The 18,068-nt window shown below is 48.1% G+C and overlaps 1 protein-coding gene across 2 annotated transcripts in view; it reads right to left on the reverse strand.

Annotated features, from left to right (window-relative positions):
* usp34 (ubiquitin specific peptidase 34) overlaps nt 1-18,037 on the reverse strand; it is a 40,089-nt gene extending 22,052 nt beyond the window's left edge. For both annotated transcript variants that reach the window (XM_035638535.2, XM_047333704.1), the window contains exons 1-29: nt 17,671-18,037; nt 14,275-14,365; nt 13,436-13,973; nt 13,257-13,307; nt 12,976-13,125; nt 12,778-12,845; nt 10,318-10,510; nt 10,017-10,078; nt 9,422-9,503; nt 8,997-9,089; nt 8,062-8,187; nt 7,819-7,948; nt 7,069-7,199; nt 5,983-6,725; nt 5,670-5,884; nt 5,455-5,573; nt 5,244-5,371; nt 5,068-5,157; nt 4,146-4,241; nt 3,976-4,058; nt 3,196-3,350; nt 2,917-3,030; nt 2,581-2,680; nt 1,939-2,101; nt 1,621-1,747; nt 1,377-1,527; nt 1,030-1,130; nt 706-921; nt 503-628 (exon numbers count right to left, since the gene is read on the reverse strand). In XM_035638535.2, the coding sequence (XP_035494428.2) occupies nt 503-628; nt 706-921; nt 1,030-1,130; nt 1,377-1,527; nt 1,621-1,747; nt 1,939-2,101; nt 2,581-2,680; nt 2,917-3,030; nt 3,196-3,350; nt 3,976-4,058; nt 4,146-4,241; nt 5,068-5,157; nt 5,244-5,371; nt 5,455-5,573; nt 5,670-5,884; nt 5,983-6,725; nt 7,069-7,199; nt 7,819-7,948; nt 8,062-8,187; nt 8,997-9,089; nt 9,422-9,503; nt 10,017-10,078; nt 10,318-10,510; nt 12,778-12,845; nt 12,976-13,125; nt 13,257-13,307; nt 13,436-13,973; nt 14,275-14,365; nt 17,671-17,713 (4,485 nt within the window). In that variant the 5' untranslated portion in view covers nt 17,714-18,037. The remainder of the gene's footprint in view (nt 1-502; nt 629-705; nt 922-1,029; nt 1,131-1,376; nt 1,528-1,620; nt 1,748-1,938; nt 2,102-2,580; nt 2,681-2,916; nt 3,031-3,195; nt 3,351-3,975; nt 4,059-4,145; nt 4,242-5,067; nt 5,158-5,243; nt 5,372-5,454; nt 5,574-5,669; nt 5,885-5,982; nt 6,726-7,068; nt 7,200-7,818; nt 7,949-8,061; nt 8,188-8,996; nt 9,090-9,421; nt 9,504-10,016; nt 10,079-10,317; nt 10,511-12,777; nt 12,846-12,975; nt 13,126-13,256; nt 13,308-13,435; nt 13,974-14,274; nt 14,366-17,670) is intronic.
* Nucleotides 18,038-18,068: the final 31 nt, after the last annotated feature.

An 18,068-nucleotide genomic window follows, 5' to 3' on the forward strand; every position in this document is an offset into this window, starting at 1 on the left:
TATACACACACACACACACACACACACACACACACACACACACACACACACACACACACACACACACACACACACACACACACACACACACACACACACACACACACACACACACACACACACACACACACACACACACACACACACACACACACACACACACACACGGTGTTTGACAGCAAATCCCAACATGATAATTACAAATTGATCTCTTTCCTACAGTGGCCCTGAAGTGTAAATCACAACGGCAAATCAAAAACTAAAAAGGTTTTTCTGTTTTGCCGTTGTCTTTCCCTATTTCTTGTTGTGACTTGCACTTCAGGGCCACCGTACTTTCCTCCTCTCTCCGTGCAATTGATAAATGTTGATGCTAAACAGCCACTCCAGACATAAACTCTGATTATTCTTCTTCTTCTCTCTGTTTCTGATGAGCCGTTAGCAGAATCTCGCGAACCTCGGCGACGGAGCTCGTGAGAGTCGTTTGCCGAGCGCGGCGACTGACCGTGTCGTCCGAGATGTTCTGGAAAGCCTGCAGCATCTTGGGACACGTGGGGAGAAGCATCAGCAGCTCCCAGACGCGACGAGACAGATTCTCGGCGTGGAGGTGAAGCTCCTCGCACCGTGCGCTCTAGATGGGAAAAGGAAAAAGTTGAATTTTATGGCCCCAAAAAATGACAGAAGATGACATGCAGTGAGATCTCTCACCTCGGGGCTGTCGTGGACCTTCCCGGCGCCGGGACTGGGCGGTTTGAAGCAGGCCAGCATCTCCAGCAGGTCGAACAGCGTGGTGAGGTGAGGCTCCTGCAGGAGCAGCAGCATGGGGATGTGCTCCTTCTGGGGTGGGGGCAGACAGGAGGCCGGCAGCTGGATGCCCTCGCCCTTCCTCTCCCTCCGCGGAGCTCCGAGAGACACGAACACCATCTGGGAAACGAGCGGGACACGGCGACGAACCGTCCATTATGTCGCCACTTATGAGGTTTTTACTTAAACTTTAGTCTTGTCAGACACTGAAGGACACCAGGCGCTTACCTGCATGTCTTTGAAGCCCAGCTCGTGCAGAGTCTTCTCGTCGTAGTCGGTGGTGAGTTCGTGGCCGGAGGAGATCATCCTGACGGGTCCCATCAAACCGCCTGCAGGACGGACACACACACACACACACACACACACACACACACACACACACACACACACACAGACACACACACACAGACACACACACACACACACAGACACACACACACACACACACACACACACACACACACACACACACACACACACACACACACACACACACACACACACACACACGTGTCACACACGGAAGCTTTACATCACGGCAGTCGGACTCCCGACAAGACGAGCAGGCACTTTACCAGGGAAGTCTCCCGGCTGCCGGCCGCTCTGGCCGAACTCCTGCAGCTGAGCCTGCTGGTTCATCTGCTCCTTCTGCAGGTTCTCGTACCAGTGGGTCACCTCGGCCCGCAGGTCGGCCACCTGGTCGCTGGGGTACATCTCGATCGTCATCTACAAAAAAACACCGACACGTGAAACTTGTTACGTCCACGTCGCACCTTAAAAGTCAGGTGCACTTGGGCACACGCAAAACATAGGTGTCACCTTGTCGGGGAGGCCGGCGGGCTGACAGACGATCCTGAGTGGCAGAGACTGTTTGTCGCTCAGAGCCTTCAGGTGGCTGCTGATCCCCGTGCCCTCGATCTGCCACTGCCGCAGGTGGTAGGCAAACCTGACGGGGGACGGGAGAGGAAAGCAATGTTGTTCGTGAGGTGATGTGTGTATTGAGACCACAGACTCTAAAATTAAAGATGGACGACGCGTCTCCACCTCCTCACGTTGCACAGAAGTGAAGCTAAAGCAATTTCGGATACGGCCGCAACCTTCATGCGCTTTTGACCTCACTTGGGAGTCGGTGTGTACCTGCGTCTGAAGGCCTCCAGGTGAGTCTTGAGCATGAGCAGCCCCCTCTCGATGCTGGTCAGGCTGGAGTAGGCGTCCTTCTCCAGGTTGGCGGACGCCATCAGCAGACTCTCCATACACTTCCTGATGAACTCCTGCTCCTTCTCCAGCCCCGTCTTCCCCGCTGAGGACACAGGCACGCGCACAAAGACGGTACAGAAACACAGGCAAAAGTCAAAATTTTAAAAAGAAATTTGTCATCTGATAAAATTGAAGATTATTAAAGTTAGAATCTTTGTCAGAATTTTTTTCTTACAAAAAGGCCCCAGTGTGTAATTTTTGTAATTTTCTGGCGGCAAACTGCAACCAACTGAGAACCCGACAGGGGACACTTTATGGTGGCGCACCGCTAATTCCATTTCCAGTTTCCTTCAGCGTCTGAAAATTCAACATGAACGCGACGTATTCTGGACCGTTTAGTTAAACAACCGTATTCAACATGACGTAGAAACATGGAAACTCACACGGAGGTCGGGTCCACCTCATGGAACTATATTTAATTCATATGAACAGAGTTCTGGAAAATATATTCAACTGCTGCGAACGAGTTCTTCTTAATATTACACACTGGGGTGTATCAGGGAGCTGGTCAGGCGAACTGACCGTTGATGTAGTAGGAGTTGATGTACTGGATGGCGGCGCGGCTGATGTCGGCGGACTGGGCTCTCAGAGCGATGCCCCACAGCTGGTCCATCCCACACAGCTGCGCGCACACACACACACACACACACACACACACACACACACACACACACACACACACACACACACACACACACACACACACACACACACACACACACACACACACACACACACACACACACACACACACACACACACACACACACACACACACACACACACCAGAGTCAACTGTGATATGTCACTCGTAGGTAAAGACTGAGACGGTGATGATGATAAGAGGAGTTTGTGCACCTCGCAGCTGGAGGCGTTGTCCAGGGCGCTGGTGGCGAGGCGGGCCAGGTTACACAGGTGCTGGAAGAGGTTGAGGCCCGTCATGCTGATGGTCTCCGGCTTCAGCTGCGGCATCTGGAGACGCACAGTGACGACAACTCAACAAACCAAACAAACGGAGACGTGGCACGTTTCCACTTCAAGAATTTAATCCAGGCCTCGAACAGGAATTTCAAGAAAAACTAAAACATCTGATGCGGGACACGTTTTTGTTTGTGAACTTCTCCTTCGCTCCTCTACCTTCTCCAGGAAGAGGTGCTTGTACGTCTCCATGCCCATCGCATGCTGGTCCTTGCTGCGGACCTGGTTGAGGAACCAGTGCAGCGCGTCGTCGTAGCACTCGGCGTCCTCCACCAGACAGTGCCACAGGATGTCCACCTGCTCCAGACTCAGACCTGAGACACACAACAAACACACACAGACAACGATTTAAATCCACTCCCACCTCCGACACCTCCGACACCTCCTCCAGCTTGGGGGGGGGGGGTAATTTTGTATTTCTATATTTCTTTATTTTGTATTTTTATATATATATATTTTTTTTTGCCTGTCGTTTTGAATAAACATAATTAACAAAGAAACAAAAAGATGTTTGATTTCCCCCATTTTGGACACTTACAATTCAACCGGACAAGGAATAATCACTTTTACATAATGAGTCTTAAATATTTTTTAAAAAAGAACAAACAACCTGAAAAAATTAATAATTTTATAACATGCAGCCTCTGCTCTTCTTGTGCAGCTGCACGTTTAAAAACATCCTTGATTTCCAAACATTACTGTATTATCTAAATCATTCCCAGTTTCCCAGTTATGGTTATGGTTCTGTCCTTGAAAAGTGAATTAGAAAGTAAATGGAAAGGGGGAATTGATAAAAAAAACCTAATATCTAATGTCATTTTTTCAGGCATTTAACGGCATATTCATTTATTTCATGGAGTCTTTTAATTTATTCTTTTACATTTTCTTTTTAACATTTTGGCAGTTTGCGGTCGTAGAAAAACCTGAGCGGTATCTTACGGAAGTGGTCCGGAGATCCCAGAGTGGAGAAGACACAGGTGAGGAACTGCAGCCGGACCTGGACCTCGGCGCTGTGGCTGTACCTGCGACAGACAGCAGTGACAACTTTATAAGAGAATCTTTGGCGGTGAAACGAGACTGAGGTCCAAGGTCGTGGGGTCGAGACTCACAGTGCAAACTTGTGCCGCTGCTCACGGACCTCGTGGATGTAGTGCTGCAGGTTGTCGAAGAACAGTTTCATCATGTGCAGCTCTTTCTCCGCCCACCTGGCGAGAAGAACCACCAAGAACATCAGGACAAGGCAGCGACCGATGCAGTTCATTTTTCATTTCCTTCTTCTGGGTACATTTTTCAGACCACATTTGACGTCCGAGTACAAACGGCTAGACATTTATTTAGTAAAAATTATTATAAAAATGAATATTATTTTGTAAATAAATCATTGTTAACACATTACATTCTGATTGTGTTGCTGCTTTATGGTGCACTTCATACACAGAAAGTCATGTTTTCATCAGAAAGTTGATTGCGATGTGCAAAATATGAAATATTGAGGGAAATAAAATATCTGGAAGTGAATCTGTCTCAACAGACTTTGAAATTTTAAAAGGCACTGAATTTCTGCTACTGTATCAGAAAACGTGCACCTGAATCCAGCATGAAACAATGCGCTTGAAAAATTCTGAGAAATTCAGCTTAAAATCCTGAATAAAAGAATTCAGCTTAAAAAAATTCAACAAAGATTTTAAGCATAAAAAATGTCAGTGAAAAAAATTAAGCGTAGAGAAATTCAACAAAAAAATTCAGCATAAAAAAACTGAAAAAAACTCAGCATAAGAAATTCAGTGTAAAAAAATGTTGCATCTGAATTCTTTTACAAAGAAGTTTTTTTAACATTGAAAACTACAAGTGAAAATCAGTTATTGAAAATTTGAAGTGTTGGATTCAACACAATTTCAATGCAAAAAAAAATTAAGTAGCAGAAATTCAGTGCCTTTTAAATCTGGTGAGACAGATTCACTTTCCACACAAAGACATTTTTCTTCCCGCAACAGATTGTTGGTGTCACTTCGTGGAGGCGATGTTACTCACATGGTGATCCAGTGGGTGTCGTAGCTCGAGCCAAACTGCTGAAAAGTGCCAAAAAGCTTGGGGAGCAGACGCAGGGAAACCACGACGGACCTGAGGTCGGATGAAAAGAACGAGGAGGTAAAGAAAACTTTTTTCCCCCTAGTCCGAAGACCGGTGGTCACGGCTCTCACTCTTACCTGTGGTGGGCCAAGTTGTCGAGGCAACCCTCAATGAATCGCATACGGATCTGTCGGTCGGTGAACCAGCAGACGAGCGAACACAGCAGCTTCTCCGCCTCGTTGATCAAACCCTCCGACAGGTGGATCTGAAGACACACGACGACAAATGAGACCTCACAGGAAACGGAGGTTGGAAAATTCAAAATGTTTTAACTTGTAAGCGTGGTACCGCGTCCTCGTCCTGCACCAGGTCCCACAGCAGAGTGTTGCCCTTCTTGCAGACGTTGTCCAGGTTGATGTCGGTCACGGCGTGGCTGCCCGAGTACTGGTGCTTATGAACGGCGGGACCTAGCGCAGATAACAGCGTCAAAATCAGCTCGACGCGTTTCGTTTTAGCCTTTCGGCAAGGAAACGCAGAAGGAGTCCCCCCGAGCAGCGGCTCACCTTGCACCAGGTGCTCGTGGTAGATGGAGGCCAGGTTGGGCAGGTGCTGCTGCAGGTGGGAGCTGAGCTCGGCGTGGGAGTTGATCTGGACCAGCTCCTCCTCGCAGCCCGACTCCTCGCCGTCGAAGTCGGCCATGTTCTTCTCCGACTTGGCGCTGACCTGGGAGCTGCTGCAGCTCACGTCGTCGGCGCTCAGCATGTCCTCCACCATGGGCCTGAGGGAGAGGGGGGGGGACATGTAACCAACACACAGGGATTCAAACTCCCCAGGGGATGAAGAGTATCGGGGGGGAGAGAGCAGCAGCAGCCTCACCCCTCATGGTGGTGGTGGTGGTGATGGTGGTGGTGGTGGTGGTGCTGCGGACCGATGAAGCGCCGGCAGTTGAAGAGCTCACTGCCCATGGCCTCTCCCAGGAAGTCGCCGGGCCGCGGCAGACAGGGAGGCTCCTGGGGCCCCTGGACCATCTGGGAGGGGCCAATGTCCGGAGGCGGCTGCTGTTGCTGCTGAGGCTCCGCCCCGTCGGGCCGAGCGGACGCCGACGCAGAGCAGGCGTCCAACATCCTCATGCGGCCCTCTAAGGATGCCGAAGCCGCCGTGGCCATGACGGCAGCGGTCTCTGGGTTGAAGGGCAGAACCTTGGGTTTGGCCCCACCCCCTGTGCCACTGGGCCCCGCTCCCTGACTTGACCCCTCGCCAAGCGCCTCCCCCGCCTTCCTTTTCCTCGACTCCATCTGCTCCCGCGGCTCCTTCTGCTGACCGCCCTCGGCGGCCGACCGATTCCCCTCGTCGTCTTCTTCCTCCTCCTCGTCGTCGTCGTCATCCTCCTCATCATCCTCCTCTTCGTCATCGTCCTCCTCCTCCTCCTCCTTTAAGGCCTCGCTGTCCGCCATGTCGTCGGAGTGCATCTCGCTGCCGGGGCTCCCGGCCGACTGGCTGGCTCGGCTGGAGGCGGCCTCGTTGCTGGAGGCCTCGCTGCGGCCGCTGCTGCTGCCGGGTCCGCTGCTGCCTTCCTCCACGCTGTTCGCCGTCTCGTCCGAACTGCCCTGCATCGACTCCTGAGGAAACGACGGAGACGCACGGGACGTTAGAACCACTTTCACAACTGCAGTGTGGCAGTCAGAGGGCGTTCGTGAAGGTGTGAACATGTCAGACACCATCAAGCCTGAAAAACATCTTGAATAACTTACGGGGGGAAAAACACTGAATGGGTGAAAATGGAAAAACTTTTCTCCCGTTTTAGCATTTTTACAGGTTTCGTAAATTTCTTTGTTTCAGCTTAGCAGAGTCATCACTTTTTTGATGAGGTCGTTTTCTTTGGTTACTTGTTTTGGCTGTGTGTGTGTCTGTGTGTGTGTGTGTGTGTGTGTGTGTGTGTGTGTGTGTGTGTGTGTGTGTTACCTCTGTATCAGACAGCCTCTGCTGGCTCCTCTTGCTGCCTGTCATCATCTGGTCGTCCATCTCCATGTCGCTGCCGCCGCTGTGCTGAGTGTCGCTGTTGTCGCTGCTGTCTGGACTGGCGGCCGGCGAACCTGAAGACCGGACACGGTGGGGAAAACGTGTGAAATGACCCCCCAAAAATTGTGACTTTAAAACAAAATGGCCGACTTCCTGTTGGTTATTGGGTGTGTTTCCCAGAGGCTTTTTTGTAGTTCTGGACAGGAAACATCAGCGTCCCCAATTTCGTACATGCATGTTCAACGCAACGTCCGGACGAGCCCAATGCATTGACACGTCCCTGTCTCTACACTCGTGATAAAGCTCAGTGGGTTACACCGCTGACTGGTACAGAGGGTTGGGGGTTCGATTCCATTACATTGGCTAAAATCCAGTAAATTGATTGATTGTAAGTCGCTTCGGACTAAAGCGTCAGCAAAATGAATGTGACGTCATGTGATATATGTAGACTTTGAAGGACTTTGAGTGTGTTTTGTCATGATATTAATTCTTGAAGAGTTACGGCCAAAACGTTTGTAGTATTGTCATGGTGACCTTGACCTTTTGACCACCACAGATCAAATCGTTTCATCTTTGAAACCCAAATAACATTTGTGGAGAAATCCTCGAGGCAAAACATTCGTTTTTTGGTGGTGATTCAGATCCTGGTGGTGATTCAATCCCAAAAGATCGGCATGCGACACCATCACCGACCTTTCTTGTTGCCCATGGGCATGTTGGTGTTGAGCAGGGAGGCGAAGGAGCTCTGCTTGGAGAGCTGGGCCTTCGCTGCCAGCGCGTTGTTCCACAGAGCCTTGATCAGCATGGAGGCCAGGTACAATGTCTGCAGAGGACAGAGGGAGGGTGGAGGATATGAAAAGAGTGGGTTATCATCACGGCGAAGAAGAAGAAGAAGGAGTTCACACGCTGGCTGCAGTGGGTTTATGGGGTTTTCACCTGCTCGGTGTGGGCGCTGGGGTGGAGGCCGGACACCAGGTTGAGGACGTGGCGGAGCGGCACCGGGTCCAGGTTTTTAATGAGCGAAGGGAAAAGGTCGTGGATGTAGCGGCTACAGTGTTTCAGCTTAAAACAAACAAACATAAAAACTCATAAATTACTCATACATTTATAATCATTACTTTCTAGGTTTTGATGATGATGATGATGATGATGATGACTTTCTAGGTCTTGACATGTGGACATTGTTGTCTCTGCTATGGTTACGTTTTCATCTCACGTTTGGTTCTGAGGATTGTTCAAACCCTACGCAACTGATTTCCATGAAATTACCTGAGGATGAACCTGTCAAATATCGGACCGGATCCGGCTTTTCACTGTTTCTACCATGACGAGATATTAGGGAGCGGTCCTGCGTTCCATTATACCTCGGAACACGGAATTCCGACTGTAGTGACTATCCCAAAAACATATTGTATTGTAGTCACTTTGAAGGTGGTTTCAGGAATGTTCTTCACGTGTATCCGTAATAATACTTTTATTTTTTTTAAATTTAAAAATTATACAAAAAGAAATATGTATATGTACAAAAAGAAAATTTACCATTTCTAAAGTATCAAGATTTGATTCAGAGTTTCTAATAAATGTGGATTACGGTAAGAACCGTGTGCTCAGATTACAGATGACCTGTAATTTAAAACACAGACATTTAATAAATAAAAAAGAATAACTCAGATGGCTCCTACACCAACCTCCGAGTCGGGAGGAGGTCGCAATAAAAATCATCACCCAGACTTCCGGGTTGGGATCCGAGTTCCGGGGCTTAATGGTGAGAGAAATAGCTTGTGTTCATTCTGGAGATATATTCTGATGAAAGCGCTGAAGGGGGAGCGATACAACGACGTGTGTTAAACCGTAACGGATGACGATCTCACCTGGGCTGCGGCCCAGATACAGTCCACGTGCTGCGTGCTGAGTCGGCCCTCCGCCGCCAGGAAGTTCAGAATCACTTGGCACTGTTTAATGATCTGGAACACACACACACACACACACACACACACACACACACACACACACACACACACACACACACACACACACACACACACACACACACACACACACACACACACACACACACACACACACACACACACACACACACACACACACACACACACACACACACACACGTCAATGATTCGTAAGATGTCGTTATGTTTTACCATAAACATCAATGCACATTGTTTTATTCTGTACAGTAAGATTTCCTATCGGTAAACAATGGTGCCGATATTGACACAGTGTGTATACATACTCTAATGTTCAACATAAATACATGTACAGTCGCTGGTCTCACCTCAATGTGCAAATTGGGCCCGAATATGTGCTCGACCACGTTGTTGTGGATCAACCAGTCGGCGAGTTCCTTCGCTATCGACCTGGAGACGTGAAGCAGAGTGGGAGAGAGACGTCGTCACTGCATCAGACTTATTATTTTATTATTATATAAATGAATCATTGTTACCATATTACAGAAAGTCACGATTTCTACAAAAAGTTGATTGTGATGTGTGGACTTCTATTGAAATATTGATACGTCCTGTTCCAGGACCGATTCTCTGATTGAAAGATTGATATTTAAACATTTTGGGGCGAATGTGTATTTTATCATCAACAGCACAAAGTAAGTAACTATCACCAGGATAATGATAGGAACTACTTTATAATAGTCACAAAGAAGAAAGGCTCTGAAGATACAGTAGTGACACGTACAGTGTGTTGCCAGGGCGTCAGCTATCACAGAGAGATCGAGACGGATTGTTAGTTTTATAAAAATGTTACGTTTAGACTCACGAAACACAAATATTTTTGCATAATTATCCATAACTGGAAAGTATAAAAAAAAATCGAATATCATACTTTTTCCATACTGCGTGAATCACATAACTTACGTTTCTGTGTCGGACACCAGGGACTCGTTGTTGCAGACGTCGTTGAACGTGTGGAGCTGATTCTGAGAAAACAAAGAGTGAAGAGTTTATACATTGGTCATTTCCCACCAGAGCCACAGGGACACGTTTAAAATGAAAAGAAAGAATTATCACTTCACACATGGAAACTCTGGAATCAAAATGTGCAGTCGTAGCAAGTAGTTTGGTCTCTTTCGGTCGGGGTGCGGCGTTACGCACTGGCCTTCTCTCCTCTGATTACTTTCAAAGTCAGACAGCGGCTCGCTCGCCGTCGTGGACTCACCGTGATCTGGCTGAGTCCGGCCAGCCTCATGGTGAGCGTGGGGGACATGAAGTACTTGAAGGCGAGGTCCAGACTCTCCTTGTCGAAGCACAGCGCGCTGTCCAGCGGCTCCTTCACCGTGCTCCACATCAGGTCGGCCATGTTGCGCGCCGCGCTCTGCCGCAGTTCCTGGTCCGACAGCTTGCACAGATACCTGCAGACACGAAGACGACACTTTATCAATTCTACCACATCGACGTCAACTTCGCTATGAGAAACCCTCTATTTGAATAACGCCCCGGCTACATCCCGAGCTGGTGTGGTTTGGTTTGTGTTTTGCAGATTCATTTATTTTTTCTTCTTATGAGCAGGTTCCAGTCACGTCTAGAGTTTAATTTTATTTATTGAACCTTCGTTTGATCAGGTGAATCTCACCAAGATAGGAATCTAATAATCAAGAGACTCGAATAAAATTGTCCCGGAATAATTTACCTTTGGGCTTTTTGTCATCTGGAGCTCGTGGAGTCTGAATCCTGCGTGTGCTCGTTTTTCTCATGGTCTGTATTTTTTTGTGCTTCGTGCCTGTTCAGATATGAATCCACGCCGATGAACTTAAACCCCACAGGAGAGAATCGTCCACCTGACGTCTACTACGTGACGTCGTCTACGTGACGTCGTCTATGTGACGACGCCGTGTTGTTGTGGTGACGCACATGGACGACACGCGTGATGTTAGTGTTGTGACATCATCGGAGGAGGCCAACACACAAATGGACTGAACATGATGCAGTGACGAAACGCACACGGTTGTTCACACTTTGGAGTTGCAACAGTTAATTGATTAGTAATCGACTAATAAATTAATTGCCAACTATTTTAATAATCGATTAATCACTTCAAGTAAAGATATTCAGTTTACTGACACAGAGGAAAGAAACCAGAGAATATTCACATTGAAGAAGCTGAAATCAGATTATTATGACCCCCCCCATAAAAATCGATTAATCATTTTTTTTTAGGGGGGGCAAAACAGGTCATAATTCTCAGATTTCAAGCCAAAGATTTTTAAAATCTGTGCGGAGACCAAGGTTGCTCATAAAACATCCACGAGCCGTTATTATTATTAATAAATCACAGAAGGTTCTTTAGTCATTATTTTGTGTACAACCACCATCACTTCAGAGAGACAGTGAGCGGAGCAGCAGCAGAGCTCCGCCGGAACGCTGCCGCCTCCTCCGAGGGTCATGTGAGGAGAGGTTTTGACTGGAGGCAACCTGGCAACTGTTGCCACGGCGACCAAAGCTCTTCCTAGCAACTACCGTGTGGCACTTTGGTATTTGGGGGAAGAGAGAGCACGAGAGCACGGAAGCGCGAGAGGGAGGGAGGGATCGACCACGTCTGTTTTCCTCGCAGCAAATGATGAACAACGACATTCACACATTTCCAAAACGTTTCCAGGTGAAACAAAGACGCTTGTTCACATCTGACAACAGAACAACGAAGGACGGGGAAGGTCACGCCCTCGAGATTGTCGCTCAGGGTTTTTGGGGAGATTTGTCGAGTCACTTGTTTTCCCGTGCAGGCGCCACTTCTCCTCCCGACGTCTGAAGGGGAGAGAGAGGTGTTGGACAAAATGGCAGCTGCTCCTCAGGCCTCAGAAACGATTCTCCTCCTGGTCGTTTCTGGATTTTATTTCTGTATGAAGCTTTCGGAGAGAGTGACACAGTCACCTGCATGTTGTCGATGCAAACGTCTTTCTTTGTTCCCTTATCGAAATATATATATATATATATATATATATATGTATATATAAATATCTTTATTTTATTTTTTTTAATTAACCTGATCTATGAGCCTAGAGGTCACAGCTCCGTCGGACTCACAACACACACAGAAAAGAACGAGCTACAAACCAACAATATGTATTGGATAGGGTGTTTTCTATAGCATCCTATAAGTGAATATATATAAGAAATTGAAGAAAATATAGACAATGGTCAAATATAAGACAAAGTTTTGTCTCTGCTGCCTGAAGCACAGACAAAACGGAGGTGGATCAATTAAGCAGAAGCAATATATTGTCACGTTTTTGTTGTTTTGAAGGAAACAGGCCGGAGCTGCGTCGTCTTGTGGAGGCGGAGGCCGCTGAGCCCTCAGCCTGCATGAATATTTGATTTGGGGTCGTTAAGTCTCCTGTGTTTACCTTTTTAAATATTCATGTTCTACGTCTCGTGGTTTCACACCCCCCCCCCCTCAAATCTACACCGATCTCTGTGGATGGAAATCCTCCGCAGCGACACAGAACTTTAATCTCTGTGTCATTAAAGCTTTTGCGTCTTTGCCTTTGAGGCCGTTTTGAGGCCCCCGGGGGGGGGGGGGGGGGGGGCACTACAGGTCCGACCGCCTGTACTACAGACACTACAGACCGTCGGTGACGTGAAATATTCTGCTGCCGCCTCCGATAAAAAAAGGTGAACTCACCGTATGACATAGGTGCGGAACGGTATGATGTGCTGCATGACCGCAGGAATGTGCAACCATATCCGGATCTGTGGGAGAGAAAACAAACATTCTTTAAATCATCAAACTCACCCGGGCCCCAAAAAACAAAACCAGCAGAGAATCTGTGTGTGTGTGATCCATCTTCCAAGTCATGTCCAAATCAAGTCGTGTCCTTACATTGGAGACGATGGTGATGAAGGCGTGGGCGATGGGGAAGGGAAGGCTCTCCGGCGTGCCCGACTCGAAGCATTCCTTCATCAGGGAGAGGCCGTGCTTCCCGCAGAACAGGCAGACGTAGCGCAGCAGATGCAGAGGCACCTCCACGTCCTGGTCGGGACGGGAGAGAGAACAACAAGTACTTCGTCATTGGTTCAGTTTATAGAGGGTCAACATTCCCTAAACGACGACGCTAAACAAAATGTTTTTTTCTTTAAACATAAAATCAATGGGCTTCTCACGTTCATGTCACAGAAGGAGCCCAGGATGTTGCTCTCGTGAGCCGATATGTCCTGAAAGAAAGATGAAACACAATCATCACGAGGATCGTTTGTTTTTTTCCTCCAAGGTTCAGACCTCAACCCTCATGTGGTGTGTGTGTGTGTGTGTGTGTGTGTGTGTGTGTGTGTGTGTGTGTTACCTCTATGGTGGGGTGGGTGTTGTGTTTATAGGCTGTGTAAAGGGGGAACTGGATCTGGAAGATCTTGGCAGCACACAGCAGCAGCTTCTCTCTCTCTTCCGTGCTCCAGGAGCCGAACGGGTCCTGACCGTCACAGCTGGAGGCTCCGTCTACCCCGTCACCACCGCCGCTCTCCCCGGGCCCCTGTGCTTCCATCTGGGCTTCACCCTGCTGGTTGGGCCCCTGGCTCTGGACCTTGTCCCGGTTTAGGTCCGGGGCTTCGGCGTCCTCTTCCGCAGAGTCTCTCTCCACGTTCACAGGTTCGTCCTCCCCGGGCGAGGACGGCCGCGGGAGGGGTCCCAGTGCAGCTTCGCCCGCGCTCCATTCAGAGCCCGTCCCCTCGCCGCCCGCTGCGTCTCCTTTGTGGGCGTGATCTTGGACGCTGCACAGGCGGTCCCTCAGGCTGCTGATCTGAGTGATGACCAGGTTGATGAGGGCGTAGACCAGCTGGTTGAAGACCTCCAGGTGCTTGTACTCCTTGAAGCAGCAGAGACATTGCCTGACGACACAAATCAGTCGCATCAGGATTCCGCGAAGAGACAGTTACTGAGGCACGTCTGACAAACTGTCACGCTGTTTATGAAATTAACAAGGAAATCTCTATACGTCAAGTTTCTTTTTTTTCTTTCTATTTTGACTCCCGACATGATGAGATGGTTCAATAAGGTCGAAGGTTTAAAAAGTCAGAGACTTAATGTAAACTGATGCCTGAGAAGACGAAGGTCCCTCACACTGAAAAAATAATGATTTTCAATAGATTATTTTTTTCTTTTCTTAGGTCTTGAGGAAACGGCGCTCACCTCTGCGTCCAGGAGCTGATGTAGCCGAGCACTCGCAGGGCATGTTCCTTCTTCAGCTGGAAGCCGCCTTCACTGCCGTCTGCATCCGATACTGAGGAGAAGCAACACACGAGAGCTGTGAGACACACACACACGCATCCAGGTTGTCATGTTATCAGCTCTACGCAGAGTGAAAACAATCGTTCCCCAGCAACAGCAGTTTCCTCCTCGTCTGAATGTGTGAACACACATTTGTCTCTTTGTTTGAATCAAATTCCTCCAAATATTATTATTTTAATTTTTTTTTTAAATTTACAACGGGCAACTCTAGTGAAAAAAAACAATTAGCGCCCGACCGATATGGATGTTTGGGCACCGATTAAAAAAATCTTATTCCAATTTATCGGCTGACGTATATATATATATATATATATATATATATATACGCAACGATTCCTACGATGTAGTTAACAAAAACACGTACGACCACGAAATGTAATTGAGGCTTGATATTGAAGCATAAACTTTTTTTATATGTATATAGATAACTATGAATGAAAAGAAAACACAAATACAACCAAATATATAGCACTTGAAATAAGATAAACAATGTATTTCTAACATGAAGTTGGACACGAGCCTCTTACAGACATGACGTCATCAGCGCTTATGTTTACAGATAGAAAATCTTTTATCGTACAGAATAAACAAGGCAGAAAAAATGTGCATTTATGTTTATATTTTACGCAAGAATAAATCAGTTTATGTTCTTGATTCAAGTTCTATAGATTTATTTTTATTCATAGTTACTTATGATGAAGTTTATGGTTGAACTAAAATATCAAGCCTCAATTACATTTATTTGTCATAAAGGTTTGATGACGACGTCTGAGGAATCATTGACAGATGAAAATATATATTACAGCTGCAACAGTTCATATATACTATATATATATATATGTAATCCCCCAAAAAAAGACCTGAAGATTTTTTATTTTTATTCTGGACTCGTGGAATGGACCGGCCCCACGTTGGGAAGCACCAGCTGAACACAGGGATTCTGTCTCACACACACAAACACATGCTGCTGCTGCAGCAAACCTGAGGTCACAGGTCACCTGCAGACACAGCACATGGATCCGTCAGAATCTGCGTGTGGTGCGTCAGCACAGGACAAAACCTTTTAACCTTCACCTCAGCTCTAAAAACCGACAGCACGTGAACATCTCTGACTCCGGTGGAGTTTCATCGCGAAGCGACGGATCACCGCCAACGCAGAACACAGTGTATATGTATCGATATCTAGAGCCCCGGCCGAGGACAGGGTTTCCAATACATCCGCCGATATATAAATATATTGTAATCTGTCAATGTTGTTATCAAACCTTTATGACAAAGAAAAGGTCATGATATGTTTGGCGATCCCTTAATTTTTCAACTGTTAAATTGGGACTTTAGAAATTTCAAAACCTTTGAACTGTCTCTCGAGGTTCAAAGACACATTCTCCCAAAACGTGGTGATCAGTTCACACGTCCCTGGAAAACGTGGGAACGATGAGCATTCATGTTCCCCCGCTGAGTCTGCAAGACGTGACCGCCAGTTTCACACACAAAGTTCACTTCACACTCCTGTAGATTTATAATGGAACACCTCTGTCACACAAGTAACCGATGGAAGTGGGAAATGTAGGATCCAGCATTTGTGAAGGTTCAGTTAGAGGAAAAGCAAAGGCTGCGTTCAGGTGTAGCTCGGAAGTCGCGCTGGGGATTTCTTCCCCGACCTCCCACTCCGAGGGGCGTTCCAGGATGTTGTCATTCCAACTGCCGAGATCGTACCTGAACAATAAACCCTGTTCCCCAGTTCCGAGGTGTAACGGAACGCAGGGTAACATACGGATGAAGTGCATCTTGGTGTCCAGATACTTCTGGTCGTATAGTGTGGAGATGGGAATGTCTTACCAAAAATAAATTAAAACAGGTGGTGGCCATAAGTCACTCACTCTCACAGCTGGACGTATAAATATTAGAACAGTGTTGATTCAATAGCTGGATTTTAATTTTTGACAACCGTGATGCAGTCAGGGGTCTGGCACGCGCACACACACACACACACACACACACACACACACACACACACACGAACTAACTAACTAACTAACTAACTAACAGACACACACACACACTAACTAACAAACAGACACACACACACTAACTAACAAACAGACACACACACACACAAACTAACTAACAAACAGACACACACACACACACACACACACTAACTAACTAACTAACAGACACACACACACACACTAACACACACACTAACTAACAAACAGACACACACACACACACACACACACACTAACTAACAAACAGACACACACACACACACACACACACACACACACACACACACGAACTAACTAACAAACAGACACACACACACACACACACACACACACTAACTAACTAACAAACAGACACACACACACACACACACACACTAACTAACTAACTAACAAACAGACACACACACACACACTAACACACACACTAACTAACAAACAGACACACACACACACACACACACACACACACACGAACTAACTAACTAACAAACAGACACACACACACACACTAACACACACACACACACACACGAACTAACTAACTAACAAACAGACACACACACACACACTAACACACACACGCTACGGAGGATTAACGTTGTGCCCAAAAATATGCGCCTCGTTGCAGCCATTACAGTTGGGGGGGGGGGGCTAGCCGAGCTGCCGCTAGCGTCAATGAACATTTCACACTCATCTTGACAAACCAACAACAACCGCTCGACACGTCGTGTGTCGTGTCGTGTCGTGTCGTGTCGTGTCGAACCGAGCGGCTCGTCGTGGAGGAGAGGAGCTGACACATCAAACAAAGTCCGGCTACTAGCTCAACTGACTAAGCTAAGCTAACTTTGCTAACTTCCAAAAAATGCTATATACATAATATATAGCATTTCTAGCTAGCAGCCCCGCAGCGCCCCGCAGCGGCTGGGCCCGGCTGCGGGGCGCTGCGGGGCGCTGCGGGGCGACACTGTGGAGTGGCTGCTAGCTTGTGTTGAGTTCCAGTGAGGAGTGTTTGACAGACAGACAGACAGACAGGCCCGAGGCTCCGGGCTGGACTCGTCTGAACCACCGACACGGACCCGGAGCTGTCACCGACCGAAGGGAACAGACGCGAGCCGGTGTCGCGGCGGCTGCCCCCCGGTGGACGGGACGGGGGGGGGGGGGGGGTCACACAAGTTATATTTAGCTAGCCGAGCTAGCACGTCTGCACTCAGCGGTGCTAGCGGCGGAGCAGCGAGCAGCTGCGGGCTTGTCAATAGAGCCGGAGCCGCTCGCTCCGTCCACTTACTCTCGTTGAGAACCTCCACCAGCTCGGCGCAGTTGTCACACATCGTTCATGAAGCGGGAGGCGGCGCGCTGCGACTCAGACCATGGCACCCGCGGGGAGTGCGCTCGGCTGCTAGCTGCTTGTTTTGGGGGGGGGGGGGGTTAAAAAAAAGAAAGAAAAAGAAGCCAAAAAAGCCAAAAGCAAAGGCCCCGTGCAGGAGGCGTCGGTGAAGGTTAATCCTCCGACCGGGAACCGGCGACACGCGACGAGGCGTCGAGCGCGATCTGCATCCGAGCCGAGAGCTGGCGTCCGCCGGGAAGTCGCGAGGCTCCGGGACGGTGGAGATCGAGTCAGTGTCCGAACCGAGCGTCGCTCCAGAGAGTGGACACGGCGGCCATGTTGGAAAGGGAGGGGAGGGG

Source organism: Scophthalmus maximus, chromosome 8 (assembly GCF_022379125.1).
Source record: "Scophthalmus maximus strain ysfricsl-2021 chromosome 8, ASM2237912v1, whole genome shotgun sequence".
NCBI classification, from domain to species: Eukaryota; Metazoa; Chordata; class Actinopteri; order Pleuronectiformes; family Scophthalmidae; genus Scophthalmus; species Scophthalmus maximus.